Source organism: Physella acuta, unplaced genomic scaffold, assembly GCF_028476545.2.
Source record: "Physella acuta isolate Inbredline_101_S28 unplaced genomic scaffold, ASM2847654v3 ptg000145l, whole genome shotgun sequence".
In the NCBI taxonomy this organism is placed as follows: Eukaryota; Metazoa; Mollusca; class Gastropoda; family Physidae; genus Physella; species Physella acuta.
In genome coordinates, this window is record NW_026731664.1 from 475,207 (window position 1) to 492,220 (window position 17,014).

Here is a 17,014-nt window from a genome sequence, read left to right on the forward strand (position 1 = left end):
GGTTTTTTTTTTCGTTGATAGAGCGCATGAGGAAATGCACTCGAGTACGACATACTAATGAGAGACAAATTAAATATTGAAGTTATCCACTAAAGATAGATTCTTTTAACATGACTATTACTTGTGTTTATTAAAGAAAGCTCGTTTCTTTTCTTTTCTTAATTTAAAACATTCAAAAGCTTATTATTATAAGGGTCTTTTCTTTTCTTTTTATTTTCCACTTTTTTTTTAGTTATTTATTCAAAATAAAGTTGACACAACAGAAACTACGACTAATCTTATTTACGTTAAAACCCAATTAGTACCTTGCCTTTACTGCCATTTCTGAATGCCCGTGGACAAAATTGCTGTATTAGAAGTGGATCAAAATTGAGTTACAAGATTTGCCACGACCCACAAACAAACAGACGATACGAATTAAATACAAGTTTATAAAAAAAGCCTCATCATTACCTCATATTCACTGAGAATATCTCATCACTTTCCACATAACCAGACAATACCTCACCATAACAGACAAGACCTCACCGTACCTCGCCTGTTCAGTGCCCTTTCCGTTGCAAATAAAGTTATATGGGATATTAAAGCAGTGGCGTCGCTAGGTCGGGTGTCACCTCACCTGGTGCGGCACTCCGTGGTGTCACCCCCCTCCCGAAAAAACAAATTTTATATATATATATATATATATATATATATATATATATATATATATATATATATATATATATATATATATTCGTGTGTGTATCCAATAGGTATCCAATAGATACTAAAGTGACCCATGCTTTTCTTTATAGTTATTTAAATAGTAGTGTATAATTTATTTTCACCTTTTTAGTGCATTATTACATAAAAGCTTGTTATTAAAACGTTTTTTATTAAAAATTTTAAGTACTTTACATTTTTTTGTTTTTCTTCTGTAAATTTTGCAATTCTTTTTGCCTTGGTGTCACCCCCCCCCCCTAAACGGCGTAACCCGGTGCGGTCCACACCCCCGTCCCGACCTCGCTACGCCTCTGCATTAAAGGAGTAGTATCTGTGAAATAAATTTCACGGACTGAGTTAAATTAGATATGCCGGTTATTGAAGTAAATACACAGCACAGAAAATTACATTCACATAATATAGGACTTCTATTTTAATTTTTTTTTTAAATGTCCCCTTTAAAAAATTGACTTTGCCTGTTTACATTATTTAAGATATGAAATAAAATATGAAAATAAAAAATAATAGGAAAAAAGCCTAACTATGCATTTATATATATTTTTTTATTTTTTCGAAGCTTATTTGTTAAGTTTCCACAGCACACAAACTACACAAACAACAAGTCAAAAAATATAACAGTCAGACAAAATTCTGATAGTCTATAACAATTTATTATTTTATACAGATAATAGTTATATTTTCATATATAAATTACATAAACAACTCCTAAAGATTCTACATAAATAATCAGCATACTATGCGCTGAGTTCTAGGGTAAACCAAAGTTATAATAATTAAAAAAAGAAAATAATTTAAAAACCATAGACAAGATACCTACTCCACATTCTCCTATAAAGTTAATTGGAAAGAATTTATTGTATACATGCTAAATATATTAAAGTTACAATTGCATAGTAATTAAATAATATGTTGTTTCATGTAAATCAATAATATGTGAAAAATCTTCTAGTTATAACTTTGTTATAAATTCAAACTTAATTAATTAATTAATTCAAACAGCATTCATTCGATGAATTAATAACAAAGAAAACAACAATCATAATAATTAATTAATTTAAGTGAAAATTTAAAGGAAAACAATATGTAAGAAAATACATGAATCATTTCTTGAAACAGTAATACTTTCTTTAAAAGTCATTAATGTTTTAAAATAGCTGTAAAAACTATTTTCTCAATAATATGTTCTTTTATCAACATGTATGGAAAATATATGTATTTATTGTACAAGCAATAAAAGATAAGTAATAAAAAAACGCACAGGCTGTAAGGGATTTAAAATCAAATCAAAATAAAACACAGTTTTAAAGAATTATTATTCTTAAAAAATGATGAAAGACAGTTTGCTTTAATCTTCTAATCATGTCATCTAACCATGATTCATTTTATAGCAGTCAATATTATGAATCCATTAAAACTAAGAACAAACTAGTCCTATGCCTATAACTAAAAATACACTGAAAAATTTTGGCAGTTGAAAATCTAAATGCATATAATTCTTATAAATGTACACAGTTAATAGGTTTGTTTTTAAATCTGTGTTTTTTTCAGGCACTTCTTGGGAAAGAGGAGGGGGAGGGGGGATGGAAATGAGTTCATACCGAAACAAAATATATTTTATGCGGAAAATATATACTTTATCCACTGTCTGCCCACTATGGCGGTTTCAAGAAGCCACTCCCCAGCTTTCACCAAAATTTTCAATGGTACCCAACCCCACTCCCCTTCCCCCTTTTCAAAATGTGTTGTGAAATTATTGTTTTGAATTCACATTATTAAATTTCTTTCACTTTATTTATCAATTTTCTTATTGGGCTCTAAAAATAGCTGGGCATTCTTCTGCTTGAAGAAAGAGCACACATAACAAAAACGTGTCTTAAAGTTTATAAATCAGTAGCACTTTAAGTAGTCAAATCCAGCAATGAAACATTATAATGTTATAATAATAAGACAAAAGTATTTACATTTTTTCTTTTTTTTACATACATCAGTAGCCATATATGTACATGGCTCGATGAATTCTTATGTTTACCCCAAATGATGCAAGTACAAATGTCCCCGATAACATCTTTTGACTAGAATTAGATGGGCACTGTTGATTTCAACCTTGAGATTATCTGCCCATGATAAATGCAGCAAGGCACACATCTCGTACATATAACATTATATTTGTATACTAAATGTATTCCCAAATCCACATTTACCATTTGCAACATTGTATCATGTATGCTTAAGCCCATACTCTTTTCTAAACTTATACAACTGCTACCACTTTCAACTCATGCAAGCTCTTTAGTTAACACTTTCCTCAAACTATCATAGCTCAACTTATACAACTGTTACCACTTTCAGCCCATGAAAGCCCTCACAGTTCCTTTCACTTGTTTTCTGCAGACTGGACAGGCACTCATGGCAGAGGCACACTCTCCACAGGACACCAGATGACCACAGGGCAGAAAGACGACAGCCACCTCCTGGTCCATACAGATCTTACACACTGTCTGCTGGCGTAGTTGGTTGTTCTGTTCTTTTAATGTACGCATAGTTTCTGAAAACATAAAGTATTGTATTTATTTTATACGCTGGCTCTATTTTGTATAAGTATTGTAAAGGGTAAAATGCTTTCTTAAAATTACAAATCTTATGCGTATTTTAAATTATAAGCCAATTATATCAGGATTCGTCAGCAGATCAAAGCCATTAAGAAGTTTTTGTAATACAAAAGAAAATAACCCTACATAATTTTCTGTACTTAATAATATAACACTGAAACATGGTGTTATACGTAGCGGCAGAGCGCTAGACTGCTAACCCAAAAGTCTAGAGTTCAAATCTGTGTTCAATCAGTAGAACATCAGTAGAATCCACACAGGGAAACAAAGGCAGCTAAGCATAGTCCTGACCACATTATCCTCTTGTATGCCGAGGTCACTTAAACAGATGAACTCTACTTCCTTTGCCCCATGTTTCTTGGGCACAAACAAACAGATGAAGATACAACAATAAAGCCTTACCTAGAGATTTTTGTTTGTCTGATGAAAGCCCTAAAGGTGTTTGCAATATTTTAGTCTGGTCTCTTGGAGTTTTAGTTTCATGAAGTTTCTCCAAAAGCACGTCAGCAGATATAATACTGTCTGTTGGTATGAGAGAACATTAAAACATTTATAACAAACTGTAAGAACATTTAATGTTTAAGAATAATATTATTACTTCTTTAATGGGATATGCAGAAAAACCTTAAGCAATAAAACACTATCTGGATTGATACGATTCAAGTCTGAACATTAAATATTAAAACCCAACATTTCTTTAATGTGATATGCAGCAAAAACTAAAACTATAAACACTATCTTTTTCAACATGTTTTGAAATCAGAACATTAAACAATAAAACATTAGGCCTACATTTCTTTAGGGATATATATCAAAAACTAAAAGTAAACACTATGTTTTTTTGTTTTTTTTGTTCAAACAAAGAAGATTAAAACCAAATATTTCCTTACAGGATATAGCAAAAACTAAAAAAAAAATCACTTACTTTCTTGTTTGACAAGTTTAGCTGTGTTAACAGCATCTTGCAAACCGTATCCCATATCGACAACAACTTGAACTGCTGGGTCCCGTTTTAAAGGTTCGTCTCTGGATTCTAAAATATAATTATAATTGGTCATTTGTTTTGCAAATGTTTAAACTAATTAGTCAATAAGAGAAGTATAAAGTCCAAGACAAATCGAATTTTCTGTTTATAGCTTTACTTGCAGTTATTTTTATAGCATAATAATATAAACAATGTAACTAAGACGCACTATTACACAATATAAATTACATATTACATAACTTATAACATAATATAAAAATGAAGGATATAGTTTATAATAAGTTTATATAACACATACCTAGTTGAAACGTTGAAGAGTTCTTTTTTAATGTGTCTAACACCAGCGAAAAAGGAATCTGTGTGTAGGAATATAGGTAAAATTAGTTCACATAAACAAAACGACATCAACATTATCAATGATATTAGAAAAATGTGTATAAAAAATCAAAACATCAACATCATTAGTGTGTAGGGGCATTGGTTTAATTAGTTCACATTTACAAAATGACATCAACATTATCAAGGACATGAGAAAATGTGTACACAAATTGAAGCATCTATATTTTCAGTTAGTTTACATAAACAAAATGAAGAAGATGAACTCTACTTCATCTGCCCCATGTGTCTTGGGCACAAACGGGAAAAGATGATGATTAAACAAAATGACATCAACCTTATCAGGGACATTACTACAAAGTGTAAACAGAAATTAAACCATCTACATTATCACCATGGTTACAATTGTTACACAAACAAAAAACATCAACCAACATCCACAACAACTATGTCTATAGATCTGCCTGTGTTTACCTGATCACGATCTTTGTTCAACTTCTGCACCACGTCAACAAACACCTGCCCCATCAGCTGGCGGATGAAGGCACATTTGGGGAACCAGCGAGCGTGCTCCACGTACACGTTGTCCTCGTCTTCCCAGTTCCTGAGTCCACCACCACAGTAGAAACATCGGGCACAGTCGCCGTAGCCTGTTATACAACACACATTAATGCAAGGAACTTATCTTATAGTAGAATATATATATATATATATATTTATATACATATTTTTTATAATATATATACAGTGGCGCAGCGAGGTCGGGTGTCACCCGGTGCGGCACTTAATGGTGTCACCCCACCAGAGGCGTAGCGACCCTTCCCGGGGACAAATTTTCGATTTGCACCCCCCTCAAACGTTCGATTTGCACCCCCCCCCCCCCTCCTCAAGTTTTTCTCTATATATTTTGCTATTTTTTGCCTTGGTACCACCCCCCCCCCGAAATGGTGTCACCCGGTGCAGTCCGAACCCCCCGCCCCCCCCCCCTTCGCTACACCTCTATATATATATATATATATATATATATATATATATATATATATATATATATATATATATATATATATTTATTTATTTATTATATATTTATATCCAGGCCTTAATTTTTTTACGTGAATTTTAGAAACGTTATATTGTTCTGTCTGAAATAACCTAAGCTAGAGCGATGTAAAAGAAAAAAAACAACTGTGTACCCACCAGCATAATAAAAGCCAGCATCGACCAACTCTTCTATCGTCAGGTGGTGATCTCTAGGCCAGCCACCGTACGTCTCTTGTCTTTTTACTTTCACGGCGTACTCCGGACGTTTCGGCCGCTCCGTGATGATGCCCAGCTCGGCGTACGTGGGGTTGCGTTTCCCCGTCTTGCTGGTGTTGCCGCTGTTGGCGTTTGTTGTTACGGACGGTGTGGCGTCCGTCGTGCCGGTCGCTGCTGGAGTAGGGTCGGAAGAATTGAATGGCGTTGTTTGTGATGCGGGCTGTGTGGTGTTGCTCTGATCACCCGAAACTGGAGTTTCTCTTGTTTGGGATTGACTTGCATTCGATGTTAAACTATTGGGGTTAGGTGGTAATACATTGCTGGAAGTTGTACGAGAATCGAGTGATGGGGCTGGGTTAGATTTAGGGGGTGTTGGGTTAGAGGGGGCTGGGTTAGAGTTAGGGCGGGCTGGGTTAGAGTTAAGGTGGGCTGGGTTAGATTTAGGGCGAGCTGGACTCTCGTCAGGCTTCGACCTAACAGTTTTAGGCAGAGCGATCTGAACTTGGATGGAAGAATTTGCGGTTTCATAAGAAATTTCAGGCGCAGCGTCTACTTCTATGTCGTTTGCCGGATTTCCTTGGTGTTTGACTCCGTGTGCAAGTGATCTTGTATCTTGTGTATTGTTTACCACGTTAGACAAAACTGTACCAACGACTTGTGGGCTTTGTGATGAATTTACTACTGATGTACCTAGGGCTAGCTGTTTAGGCCTTGCGCTTGGTAACTGCATGTTTAAAGGCTGTATATTGGAAGAAGAACTACTGTCTTGCAAGCTGTGTCTAAACGATGGAGCAGAATCTGATTCAATGTCCATTGATGCCAAGCTGCTACTTTGTGCGCGAGTCTTTGTTTTTCTAGTCTTATTTCTTTTACTATTTTTTTTATAAGATTTATCTTTATACGTATAATCAAAATGATTATATTCTGATAAAGGCGCATGTTTTTCTTTAACTTCTTGGTGATGCGAAAACGTAATACTCTCCGCTTTTTCCAACAAACTACTAAAATTGGACATTAAATTTTCATTGACGACTACTGGTATATTATCGCTGTTGATATGCGTGACCATAGAACAGACGGGTGAGATACGTCTGTGTACCTCTGCCACGTCATCCAGCAGGTGCCAGTTCCCGTGGGTCGAGCAACACGAGTAGCATGTCACACGGTCGTCGTTGTCGTTACCGTCTCCAGTGTACACAAACCCGTTCTCGGCCAGCAACATGGCCGACTTCCGGCCTCGTTTTGGATACTTTACGTATGTAACTATTCTTAACCTTTCTTCACGAAATTTTTCCCACGGTATTCCCTCGACAGATATTGGATGGTTATGTATCACACTGCCTACGTGAAAGACTTGGAGCATGCCTTGAGGTTTGATAAAAATATTCTCGAAACTACAAAGTTCATTAAAAATTTCCAAATCAGACCGATGAATTAAATTTTCCCCTTGCTTGCTTTGTAGCTGCATGTTTCCTTCATCGTCTTCTTTTTCGTTTTTAGAATAAATTTTGTCCTGGTCGCTACAGTCCAACTTGTAATTTCCATAACAATTTTTATCTTCACCAACGTCATTCTTGACTTCACACAAAGCTTTAATAACGTACATCAGTATTGACAGTAAACTTGCTTGCATCAAACAAAGGCGAACGCTGAAATAAAATTAAATTTAAAAAAAAAGATAAAGCAACACTTGTTGGAACTAGATCGGTATGTTAACATCAATTTTGCATAACATAATACTCAATGAGCTATGAGACGGGTTGGAGCCTGCCCATCTATATCATAACACGGCTAATATAAGCCTACCACACAGATCCTGACATCCGTGGCGCCCGCTAAAATTACATCACCCGAAGTGTTCGTAAAAAAATGTCGAAAGGTCCGAATTTTTGTTTTGATCTATAGATTCTATAAGCTTTTAATTTTTATGCCTTTGAATGTGTGTATCCTTTAATAAACGAAAAGATACATAACATATTTGCAACTTTTAAAACAAAATCATTTAAGGCATTCTATTAAAATGCTTTCAACCTTTTAATCGCGATGTAAGGCCGATAAGATAAGGTATCTATTATGATATACATTAACATTAAAAGTATAACGTTATTAATGTCGTTTAAAAGCTTCCGTTCAATTAGAACATTATTTGAACAAAATATGCTGCATTAAGCGGAGACACATCGAGATTCCCCTATTTTGTCCATACTTTCGATATTTTAAAATGCAAAATAGATTTTTTTTAAATCTACCATTTTTATTGGTTAAAGCAATAGGCAGCTTTTCGAAAAGCAATCAGATAACAGTTTTTATGGACAATACGCACCTTGCATGTTTTTAAGGTTTAATATTTTCATTTTCAAATAGAAAGATTCGGCCTTTTATAAATATACATGGGCTGAATTCATTTTAGAGAATATAAACATTTAAACTAAACAATCAACGGTTTTCACGATATCTTTTTAGCTTTTTTTCCTAATGCTTAACATTTAAGTTGGTAAATCTTTATACCTTTTTTAATTTACGGCCTTTTTAACGAAATCACAATGTAAATTTTCACATCGATTACACCGTACAATCAAATTCTCATCCTCTTCATTTTCGTTCATTATTAATGTAATGTTGGACGGGATTTCCTCCTACACAATTAAGTTTTACGTGTGAGCCTGTAATTTGCCATACATGCTGTTGACTCCGAGCCTGCTTTTCTCTTTCGATTTTTGCTTCCATAGCAAGAACAAACCACACTGCAGCATTGTGTTTTATTTTGTGTTTTCGTACCTAATTGTGTTGCTGACCCCGAGCTATCTAGCCTCATCTGCCCCGGGATTCGAACTCGGGGATTTTCGGTTTAGCAGCAATGGGCTTTTCCGACAATACCTTTACCATTTCTCATCTTAAACAGTTAAAAACTTACAGAGTATGTGCTTCATCACATTTATTACCCCCCCCCCCCCTCACACACACCTAAATCCTTCAACTAAAGTCAGAAAATCATCACCACCATCCCCACCGCCTCCAGCGAACATGCATAGCATCATTTACTTGTTATTTCTAAAGGTTACATTCATCATTTTAAAAACATATTTTCCGAACAACGAGTCTCACACTATGTCGCTCAATCATGGTTGATGTCTGAATGTATTACTCATATGTGAACATATAAACATCAACACATAAACCCGCAAACATCAACACATAAAACCGCAAACATCAACATTCTTCACACGTGTGGTATCACATGACTAAATAGCTTGAAGTTTGATTACCTTTCACTCTCCGCTGACCCTTTAGTTTCCAAATTAGCCATAGTATTTTTGCTGTTATTTTTATCTTCAATACATTTTTTCTGTTCTTTCTTGGAATTCTCTTTCGCAATTTTTCTGAAGTTGAAAAAATTTAAGCAACTATTAACCATCAAACACCAACAGTACTAAACATACCAACGCATCCTTACGTTAAACTTTAATTAATACATTAATCAGCTTAAAGCACGGTGATCATTAAATCAGCTACGGTAACATAACATCAATTTATAACAAAACAATAACAATGTCTTGTCACAAAAAGCTAGAACGCGACCCGCATCAACCAGCGCCATTAACGGAAATGATGTTACACAGTTATAACCTATAGTCTGAAATTAAACATAATTCTAAAGCAAAATAAAAGATATGGTATTATTTTCATACATTTTTAAAGAGTATATCCAACGTCACATATTTTTGAAACCGGCTACTCAAAAGTATGAACTGCCACGCCCCCCGTCCCCCCCCCCCCTTATTTTTTTACTGATCGTGTGAAGCAACTTATGGACGACGGGTACGTGAAATAATCGTAGGGGGTCGTTAAAAAAAGACGTCACACTCCTAGGAGGAAAGGGGACTCGGAATTTTGTGAGGATGTGCGACGCGGGGGAGGGATGGGGGCAGGGGGTCTCAGGAATGTGGGACGTCATACTTTTGCATTTGAAAAAAAGTAATGTTAGAAACAGAATATTATTTATTTCGCGTTTAAAAAAAGGTCTTTGTGAATAAAGTGTAATTGAAATTGATTCATAGAAGCCCTTCTCGTTATTGATTGATCTCAGTAATAATTAAAAAAAAAAAAGAAAACTACAATTTTTAGGGGGAGGTGTAGGCTGAGGTGTGAGAGCATTTTAGTGGGAAATGTCTGGCTTTTTGTGACGATGTGTGACGGTGTAGGGCGGGTGCAAATCGTCAAAACAAAAGCGTTACGTCATTTATGGAGTGAGGGGTCGTCCATTAATGACGTCACACTCACAGAAGGGAAGGGGGGGGTCGGTAATTTTGTGACGGTGTGTGACGAGGGGAGGGGGGGGGGGGGTTCAGAAGGTGCGCCGTCACACTTTTGCATTATAAAAAAAGCAATGTTAGAAAACGAATTTTAGACGTTATTTCGCGTTTTAGAAAACCGTTTTAATAAATTGCAATAGGAATTGATTAAAATACTCTATTTTGACAGAGTTCAGACAAGATTTTTTTAAAATGTCGATGTTTTAAGATAAATTCAACTGCGATTTTGAGGGGAAGGGGGTTGTAGGCTGATGTGTGACGTCATTTTAAAGGGGGTGGGGGGTCTGGCTTTTTGTGACGATTTGTGAAGCAGGAGGGGGGGGGGGGTAAAAATCGTCCAAAAAATCGTGACGTCATTTATGGATGACCCCTGAGCAGACAAAATGAATAACGAAAGAAAAGTAAAATGAAGGTTGGAATGAGCTGGCATTTTTAATTCAATTAACATAAATTAGCTTGATTGCATATTATTGTTAAGTTAAATAATGCTGGAAAACATTTTCTCAGAGTAAAATAAATAATAAAGTAGCTAAACATACACCCTTTACTATATCCTACTGACGTCAGGGTTTTCTTTATATAGTAGCTAAGACAATAAACTATTTATTTCACACGACACGTAAAATGATTCGGGAAAATCCTTACATTTATATGCGTAGCTAAGTTAAGATTTTTTTTAGGAATAACGTTGACGTCATCCTCATTAGTGATACACAACCCTTCACCCGTGAGTGGTTAGCGCCAATTATGGACAAATTATAATTAAATTATTTTAAGTGTATGCTTTAACAAAAAGCAGGTTTTTTACAAGCTTTTATTTAACTCACTTCCTCGTCAGTCTGTCGTCAGTCTGTCTAGATCGAAACGGCCGAGCGAAATTGCAGGCACTTTTAACTGACAGATACGGTTCGTAGTTGGTACGTGGGTCAAGAAATGAAGACAATGCATTGTGACATTAAATTTGACTTAATTGGATGCTTAATTAATTTTTTATGAATTAATTAAAATTTTGACCAAATTAGTAGGCAGTTCTATCCAACTACTCATGTAAAACATGTAAAGTACTGAAAAAAAATTAATAAAAAAAAACGTTTTAATAACAAGCTTTTATGTAATAATGCACTAAGATATTAGTAAAGGTATCCAATAGATACTAAAATAGTAAAATGGCCCTCGCTTTTCTTTATAGTAATTTAAATAGTACTGTATAATTTATTTTCTACAAGGCATTTAACAATGTAAACACATACACAAAATTAAATATAAACATTCAAGTATAAAATGTAGCCTATATAAATATAGCCTAGATAGTCACACATCTAGAGTTCATATATTTAAACTCTCCGTCTTTATGCTAAAGGGGTTATCCATAAATGACGTCATGCTTTTTGACGATTTTTACCTCCCCCCTCCCCTCCGTCACAAAAAGCCAGACCCCCCCCCCCAAAAAAAATGACATCAAACCTCAGCCTACAACCCCCCTCAAAATTGCAGTTGAATTTTTCTTAAAACATCGATATTTTTCCAAAATCGTGTCTGAACTCTGTCAAAATAGAGTATTTTAATCGTTTCCTATTGCAATTTATTAAAACAGTTTTCTAAAGCGCGGAATAAAGCCTAAAATTCGTATTCTAACATTGGTTTTTTATAATGCAAAAGTGTGACGTCGCACCATCTGAACCCACCCCCCCCCCCTCTCTCTCATCACACACAGTCACAAAATTACGGTTCCCTCCTCCCCCCCTACGAGTGTGACGTCATTTATGGACAACCCCTAAGGAGAAAAAGCGACCAAGCAAAGCAATACACATTTTATTTATACACTGTTTTAGTGATTAAAATATAAACTATTTTGTAGGACATAATAGTGTCTTATCAACTTAAGATATATAACAGATGCCATTGGTTAAAATGGAGGAGTTCGTGTGTAAAATCAAAGCAAAGTAAGAGGAGGTAAAGAGGTTTTAAAACAAATATCGTAGTTTACACAATTATCAAAACGTTTAAGTGAAGTTCTAGTATAACGCAGTAGTTACTTACATAGAAAAATATCCATGTTTTTTTCGTTGCAAAGCTTTGTTAGTAAATAAACGGAAGACGTGTCTGTTCCTTGCTAGACGCTGAGGTTTACAAGGCGCTTGACGACAACTTGGCCTTGGCCAGTATCGACGACATTTTAACCTTAAAACACTTTTTGGAATTTTGGTCGGTGAAGTGGTTCTATTCCATTTAGGTTGTCCTGACATTTTTTAAAAATTAAATTTAATCTTGCATAAACATGTATTCATTTGGAGCTTTATGAATTTAAGTCGTTGAAAAGTTTGCTATTAACGTCAGTAAATTATTCCACTATCTTTACATTTGTACTGAAACGATAAGAAAATACAACAAATTAATTACACAGCTTCAATCCAAGCACACATGGGTTAAAATATCGTAATTATTGAACACTTTTCGAATTGGTAAGTAAAGTAATAGCTGCAGCAATAGAAATGAACTATAATCATAATGTCATTACAAAATATTTTATACATTTTAGATTTTAATCAATATTTATAGAAAAAAAATATTAACTGAGCTCAGTCAACGTTGAGTAGGCCAAGATTGATTAATTTTTTTACTGAAATTTTAAAAAATGCCAACCTGACGCAAGGGCTTAAATTATATTTCTGAACATTTTTACGATTAAGCGTGTCGTCACTCTTTCGAAACCCCATTATCGCGTTTCATTTTACCTTAGCCCGGATTTCCCCTCCAGAGTGTGACGTCATTTAAGGCCGACCCCTAATGAACATAGCACGTTTTGGGTAAGCGAGCGATAAAGTAAACAGAGATCGATGCCACAATAATAAAATCAATCGTTAAAATAAATCCAACGAATACAGAGAATAATACTTTTAGCACTTTTTTTCCTACATATATACACATATAAAGTATTATTTGCATGCGTTTTTGGTTGGTAATGGTAAAAATCACTGAAATAAATAATATTTGGAGGTTTAAATCGTACACTACGCTCTATGTAGATTCTCCATTAAGGGGATTTTTAGCTCTAAAATCCAACGTTTTGTGGACGTTATAAATAGACTGTTGGATCGACCCACGAGTGTTATTTTATAGGTCTATTTTATCTCTCTCTCTCTCTCTCTGTATATATATATATATATATATATATATATATATATATATATATATATATATATATATATATATATAGGCCTGTATTTATTTATATACATGGCTTATAAATAAATTGCATAAAAATGTTTTAATAACAAGCTTTTATGTTATAATGCACCAAGAGAAAAAATAAATTTCTTTAGGCCCTAAATATATTATAATTATAATACACTTCTATTTAAATTACTATAGTTCCTATATTGATATATTAATTTCAGATTGCATTGTCTTAAAGTCTTGACCCGCGAGCCAACTTTGAAACGAATCTGTCTGTTAGAAGTGCCTGAAATTTCGCTCGCCCGTTTCGATCTATGAAAACAGACAGACTGTCGACAGACTAACGTCAGAAAGACAGCAAGTTTAATAAAATCTTGTAAAAAAGGACAATTAGCAGTAAAATTACATACTCCAAACATCTAAAAAATTAACCTTCATCCCTATGAAGTTCATAGGCCTATAAATATAATTATAATAGATAAATATCGATCTAGATCTAGAATACTCGATCTAGTCTAAATCTAGTACGTATAATAGCCTATAGCCTATAGGGCCTAATAAATTAATAAATTTAATAAGGCATATGAATACTGAATAGTCAATGACAGTAGTGTAAGTCAACTCACAAAATGTGTGTCATAAACTAATACTAATAGGCCTAAAGCATTCTATTAATTTATTATGATATGAATTATTACGCCTAATGAACTATGAGTATGATAATGTAGGCTAAGTATTAAAGTAAACTTACTTAATTACTAGATTCTAGACCTAGATCTATAACTTATAACTAATCACCCGTTATTTATTAATAATAAATATTTTGTAATGTTAAAACAGTTAAAAGTTAAATCACTCAAATGTATGTAGATTTTAGATCTAGAATCTAGATTCTAGATCTAGAAAATCTAGAACTAGATTCTAGATCTAGAATCTAGTCTAGACTAGTAGATCTAGATCTAGTTGCATGTAGGCGGAAGGCTATGAACTGTGAAACTATCTAGACTAGTCTAGATCTATCAACTAGAGTCTAGATCTAGATCTAGATCTACTATGAATCTATCATAGCTATGAACTATGAATGAGTGCATAGCGATACTGCCAATACTGGTTTATTTTAATTAACTTTTCTTACCATTCGCTGCAAACTGCAAGTAATACAGTAATTTTACAGTTTGTATCTTGATCTAGATAATCTAGATCTAATTATTTTCAGTCTATTTACTTTTTCGAAGAAAACTTAATCCACACATCGACATTATTCTAGAAAAATGTCGAGAGAATTGATACATCCTACTAAATTTGCCTAAAAATACTTGCCACGCAAATTTGGATTGGGAATTCCCATTGCCATTGCGGCATTATCCGCCCTCCACCACGTATGCAGATCTATATTTTTGGAATTCCCGTTGAGAAATCGTTTTCTTTTGTTCTATTTAATATTCTAGGCTAGTCTAGTTCTAGCTAGACTCTATATATAGTATAGGGATACTAGATAGGCCTAATAATATAGTCTAATGCTAATACTATTAGTATTATTAAATATTATACTTAGGGCCTAAATACTATAAGTAGTATATAAGGACTCTTCTATCCTATAGTTAATAGTTAGTAGATTACATTTAATTTACTGATTTGATTTAGATCTAGATCTAGTTAATTTTAGTCTAAAGTCTAATAATACTAATTTTAATAGTAATAGTAGTAATACATACATAGGCCTACTACTACTAGATCTAGAAAGAGGCCTAGTATAATTATAATTGTAATAAAGTGAGATAATTGTGAGGTCAGGGGAACTCACTCTTCTGTATTAGTATTATATTTATATTGTTATCTTGAGTGATGTCCCTTGTGATTGTACTTCCTTCCGGCCTCCTCTCTGTTTTGTACCATTATGTAGTTAGACCATTAAATGTTATATACAACTATATGCTTCTATCGTCAATCTGTTATAATTGGCGACGAAGGATAAACATCTACTAGAAAGAGCACCTACTTAAGCAAAAAAGAGGTTTGCTAGAGCTTATTAGCTAATTATTTCTAGAATTATGGCGCTGTATGGCCAAATGAAAGAATTTGATGCGAATGATGAAATCATTCAAGATTACCTAGAGAGGTTAAGCTTTTACCTAGAAGCTAACGACGTGACGATAGAAGCCAAAAAGAGAGCTGTTTTGTTAACAGTCATAGGGCCTCAACAATTTAGGCTACTAAAGGACTTATGCGCACCGGCTAGTCCAGATACCAAGAGCTTTAACGAGCTGAGCAAATTGCTAACAGACCACCATGCGCCTACCCCATCAAAGTTTCTATGTCGAGCTAGATTTGACAGTAGGACTCGTCAACCAAACGAGTCAATATCAGAATATGTTGCTGCTTTACGTCATTTAAGTAGATTTTGTGAATTCGGAGACACGCTGTCTGACAGATTATGTGAAAAGTTTGTGACAGGTGTAAACAGTCCTGATATTCAAAGAAAGTTGCTGCTCGAGTCAGATCTAACATTGGAAAAAGCAATACAACTTGCAATGTCAATCCAGCAGTCATCAGATGCGGCGAGATCTTTAGCACCTTCAGAGATCCATGCAGTAAACAGCAGGTTAGTCAATAAACATCAACCCCATCAGAGCATTCCAACTTATGCTAAACAACCTGCTCGTTCAAATCCTAGATCTAAATCTAGTAATAATTATCAAAAATATCATCGATGCAAAGGTCCCCATGCATCTCATCGGTGCAAGTTCAAGTCTGCAACTTGTTATAAGTGCAGTGAGCAAGGTCACATTGCCAAGGCCTGCTTTGCAAAGTCTTCGTCTGTTGCTAAATCTAGCCAGTCAAGACAGTACCGCAACCAAAGGCAGCACTATGTTAACTCTCACCAAGACTACCTAACCCAACCAATGAACCACTCTACCTGTGAAAATGCTCAAACTGATTCGCAGCCGGATTTCAACCTATTCTCTGTGAAATCAATAAGTCATGCTCCCATCAATGTACAAGTTAATATCAACGGTAAGAGCATCAGCTTCCAACTTGACACTGGAGCATCTCTAACAGTCATAACAAAGAAGGACTTTGACGCTGTCACAGGAGGATCAGTGCCTCTACAGCCATGTCACAAGTGTCTAACAACATACACTGGTGACAATGTTCCGGTAATAGGAGAGTGTATGGTTCATGTAAGTTATAATGGTCAAAGTGTTAAACTTCCTCTTCTTGTGGTTGAAGGAAATGGACCGCCATTACTAGGTAGGAACTGGTTAAGTGATCTTAAGTTAAATTGGGAGAGTATTTGTTCATTGAAGAATGTAAAAGAATCTAGTCTTACTTCACTAGATAAAGTAATATCTGAAAATAAATGTGTTTTTAGTAATCCAGGATTACTAAATGATAGAACAGTGAAGTTAAGCATTAAAGACACAAATCCAAGATACTGCAAAGCTAGAGTTCCACCTTATGCAATGAGGAATAAAATTGAAAATGAGCTAAGTAGATTGGAATCTAATGGCATCATAAAGAAGGTAGACTATTCCGATTGGGCGTCATCCATTGTGCCAGTGTTAAAGAAGGATGGTTCTATAAGAATTTGTGGAGATTATAAAACTACA

At 34.6% G+C, this 17,014-nt stretch overlaps 2 protein-coding genes across 2 annotated transcripts in view; both read right to left on the reverse strand.

Moving 5' to 3' along the window:
- Nucleotides 1–17,014, reverse strand: part of LOC131935460 (uncharacterized) — a 114,718-nt gene that overhangs the window by 70,054 nt on the left and 27,650 nt on the right. The window lies entirely within an intron of this gene.
- Nucleotides 1,379–14,705, reverse strand: LOC131935470 (uncharacterized). The gene is made up of 9 exons (XM_059291865.1): nucleotides 14,539–14,705; nucleotides 12,267–12,592; nucleotides 9,180–9,293; nucleotides 5,854–7,562; nucleotides 5,131–5,306; nucleotides 4,619–4,676; nucleotides 4,261–4,368; nucleotides 3,738–3,857; nucleotides 1,379–3,271 (listed from the first exon to the last, which is right to left on the reverse strand). The coding sequence occupies exons 2-9, from the start codon at nucleotides 12,470–12,472 to the stop codon at nucleotides 3,072–3,074; spliced, it is 2,691 nt and encodes an 896-aa protein (XP_059147848.1). The 5' UTR covers nucleotides 12,473–12,592; nucleotides 14,539–14,705; the 3' UTR covers nucleotides 1,379–3,071.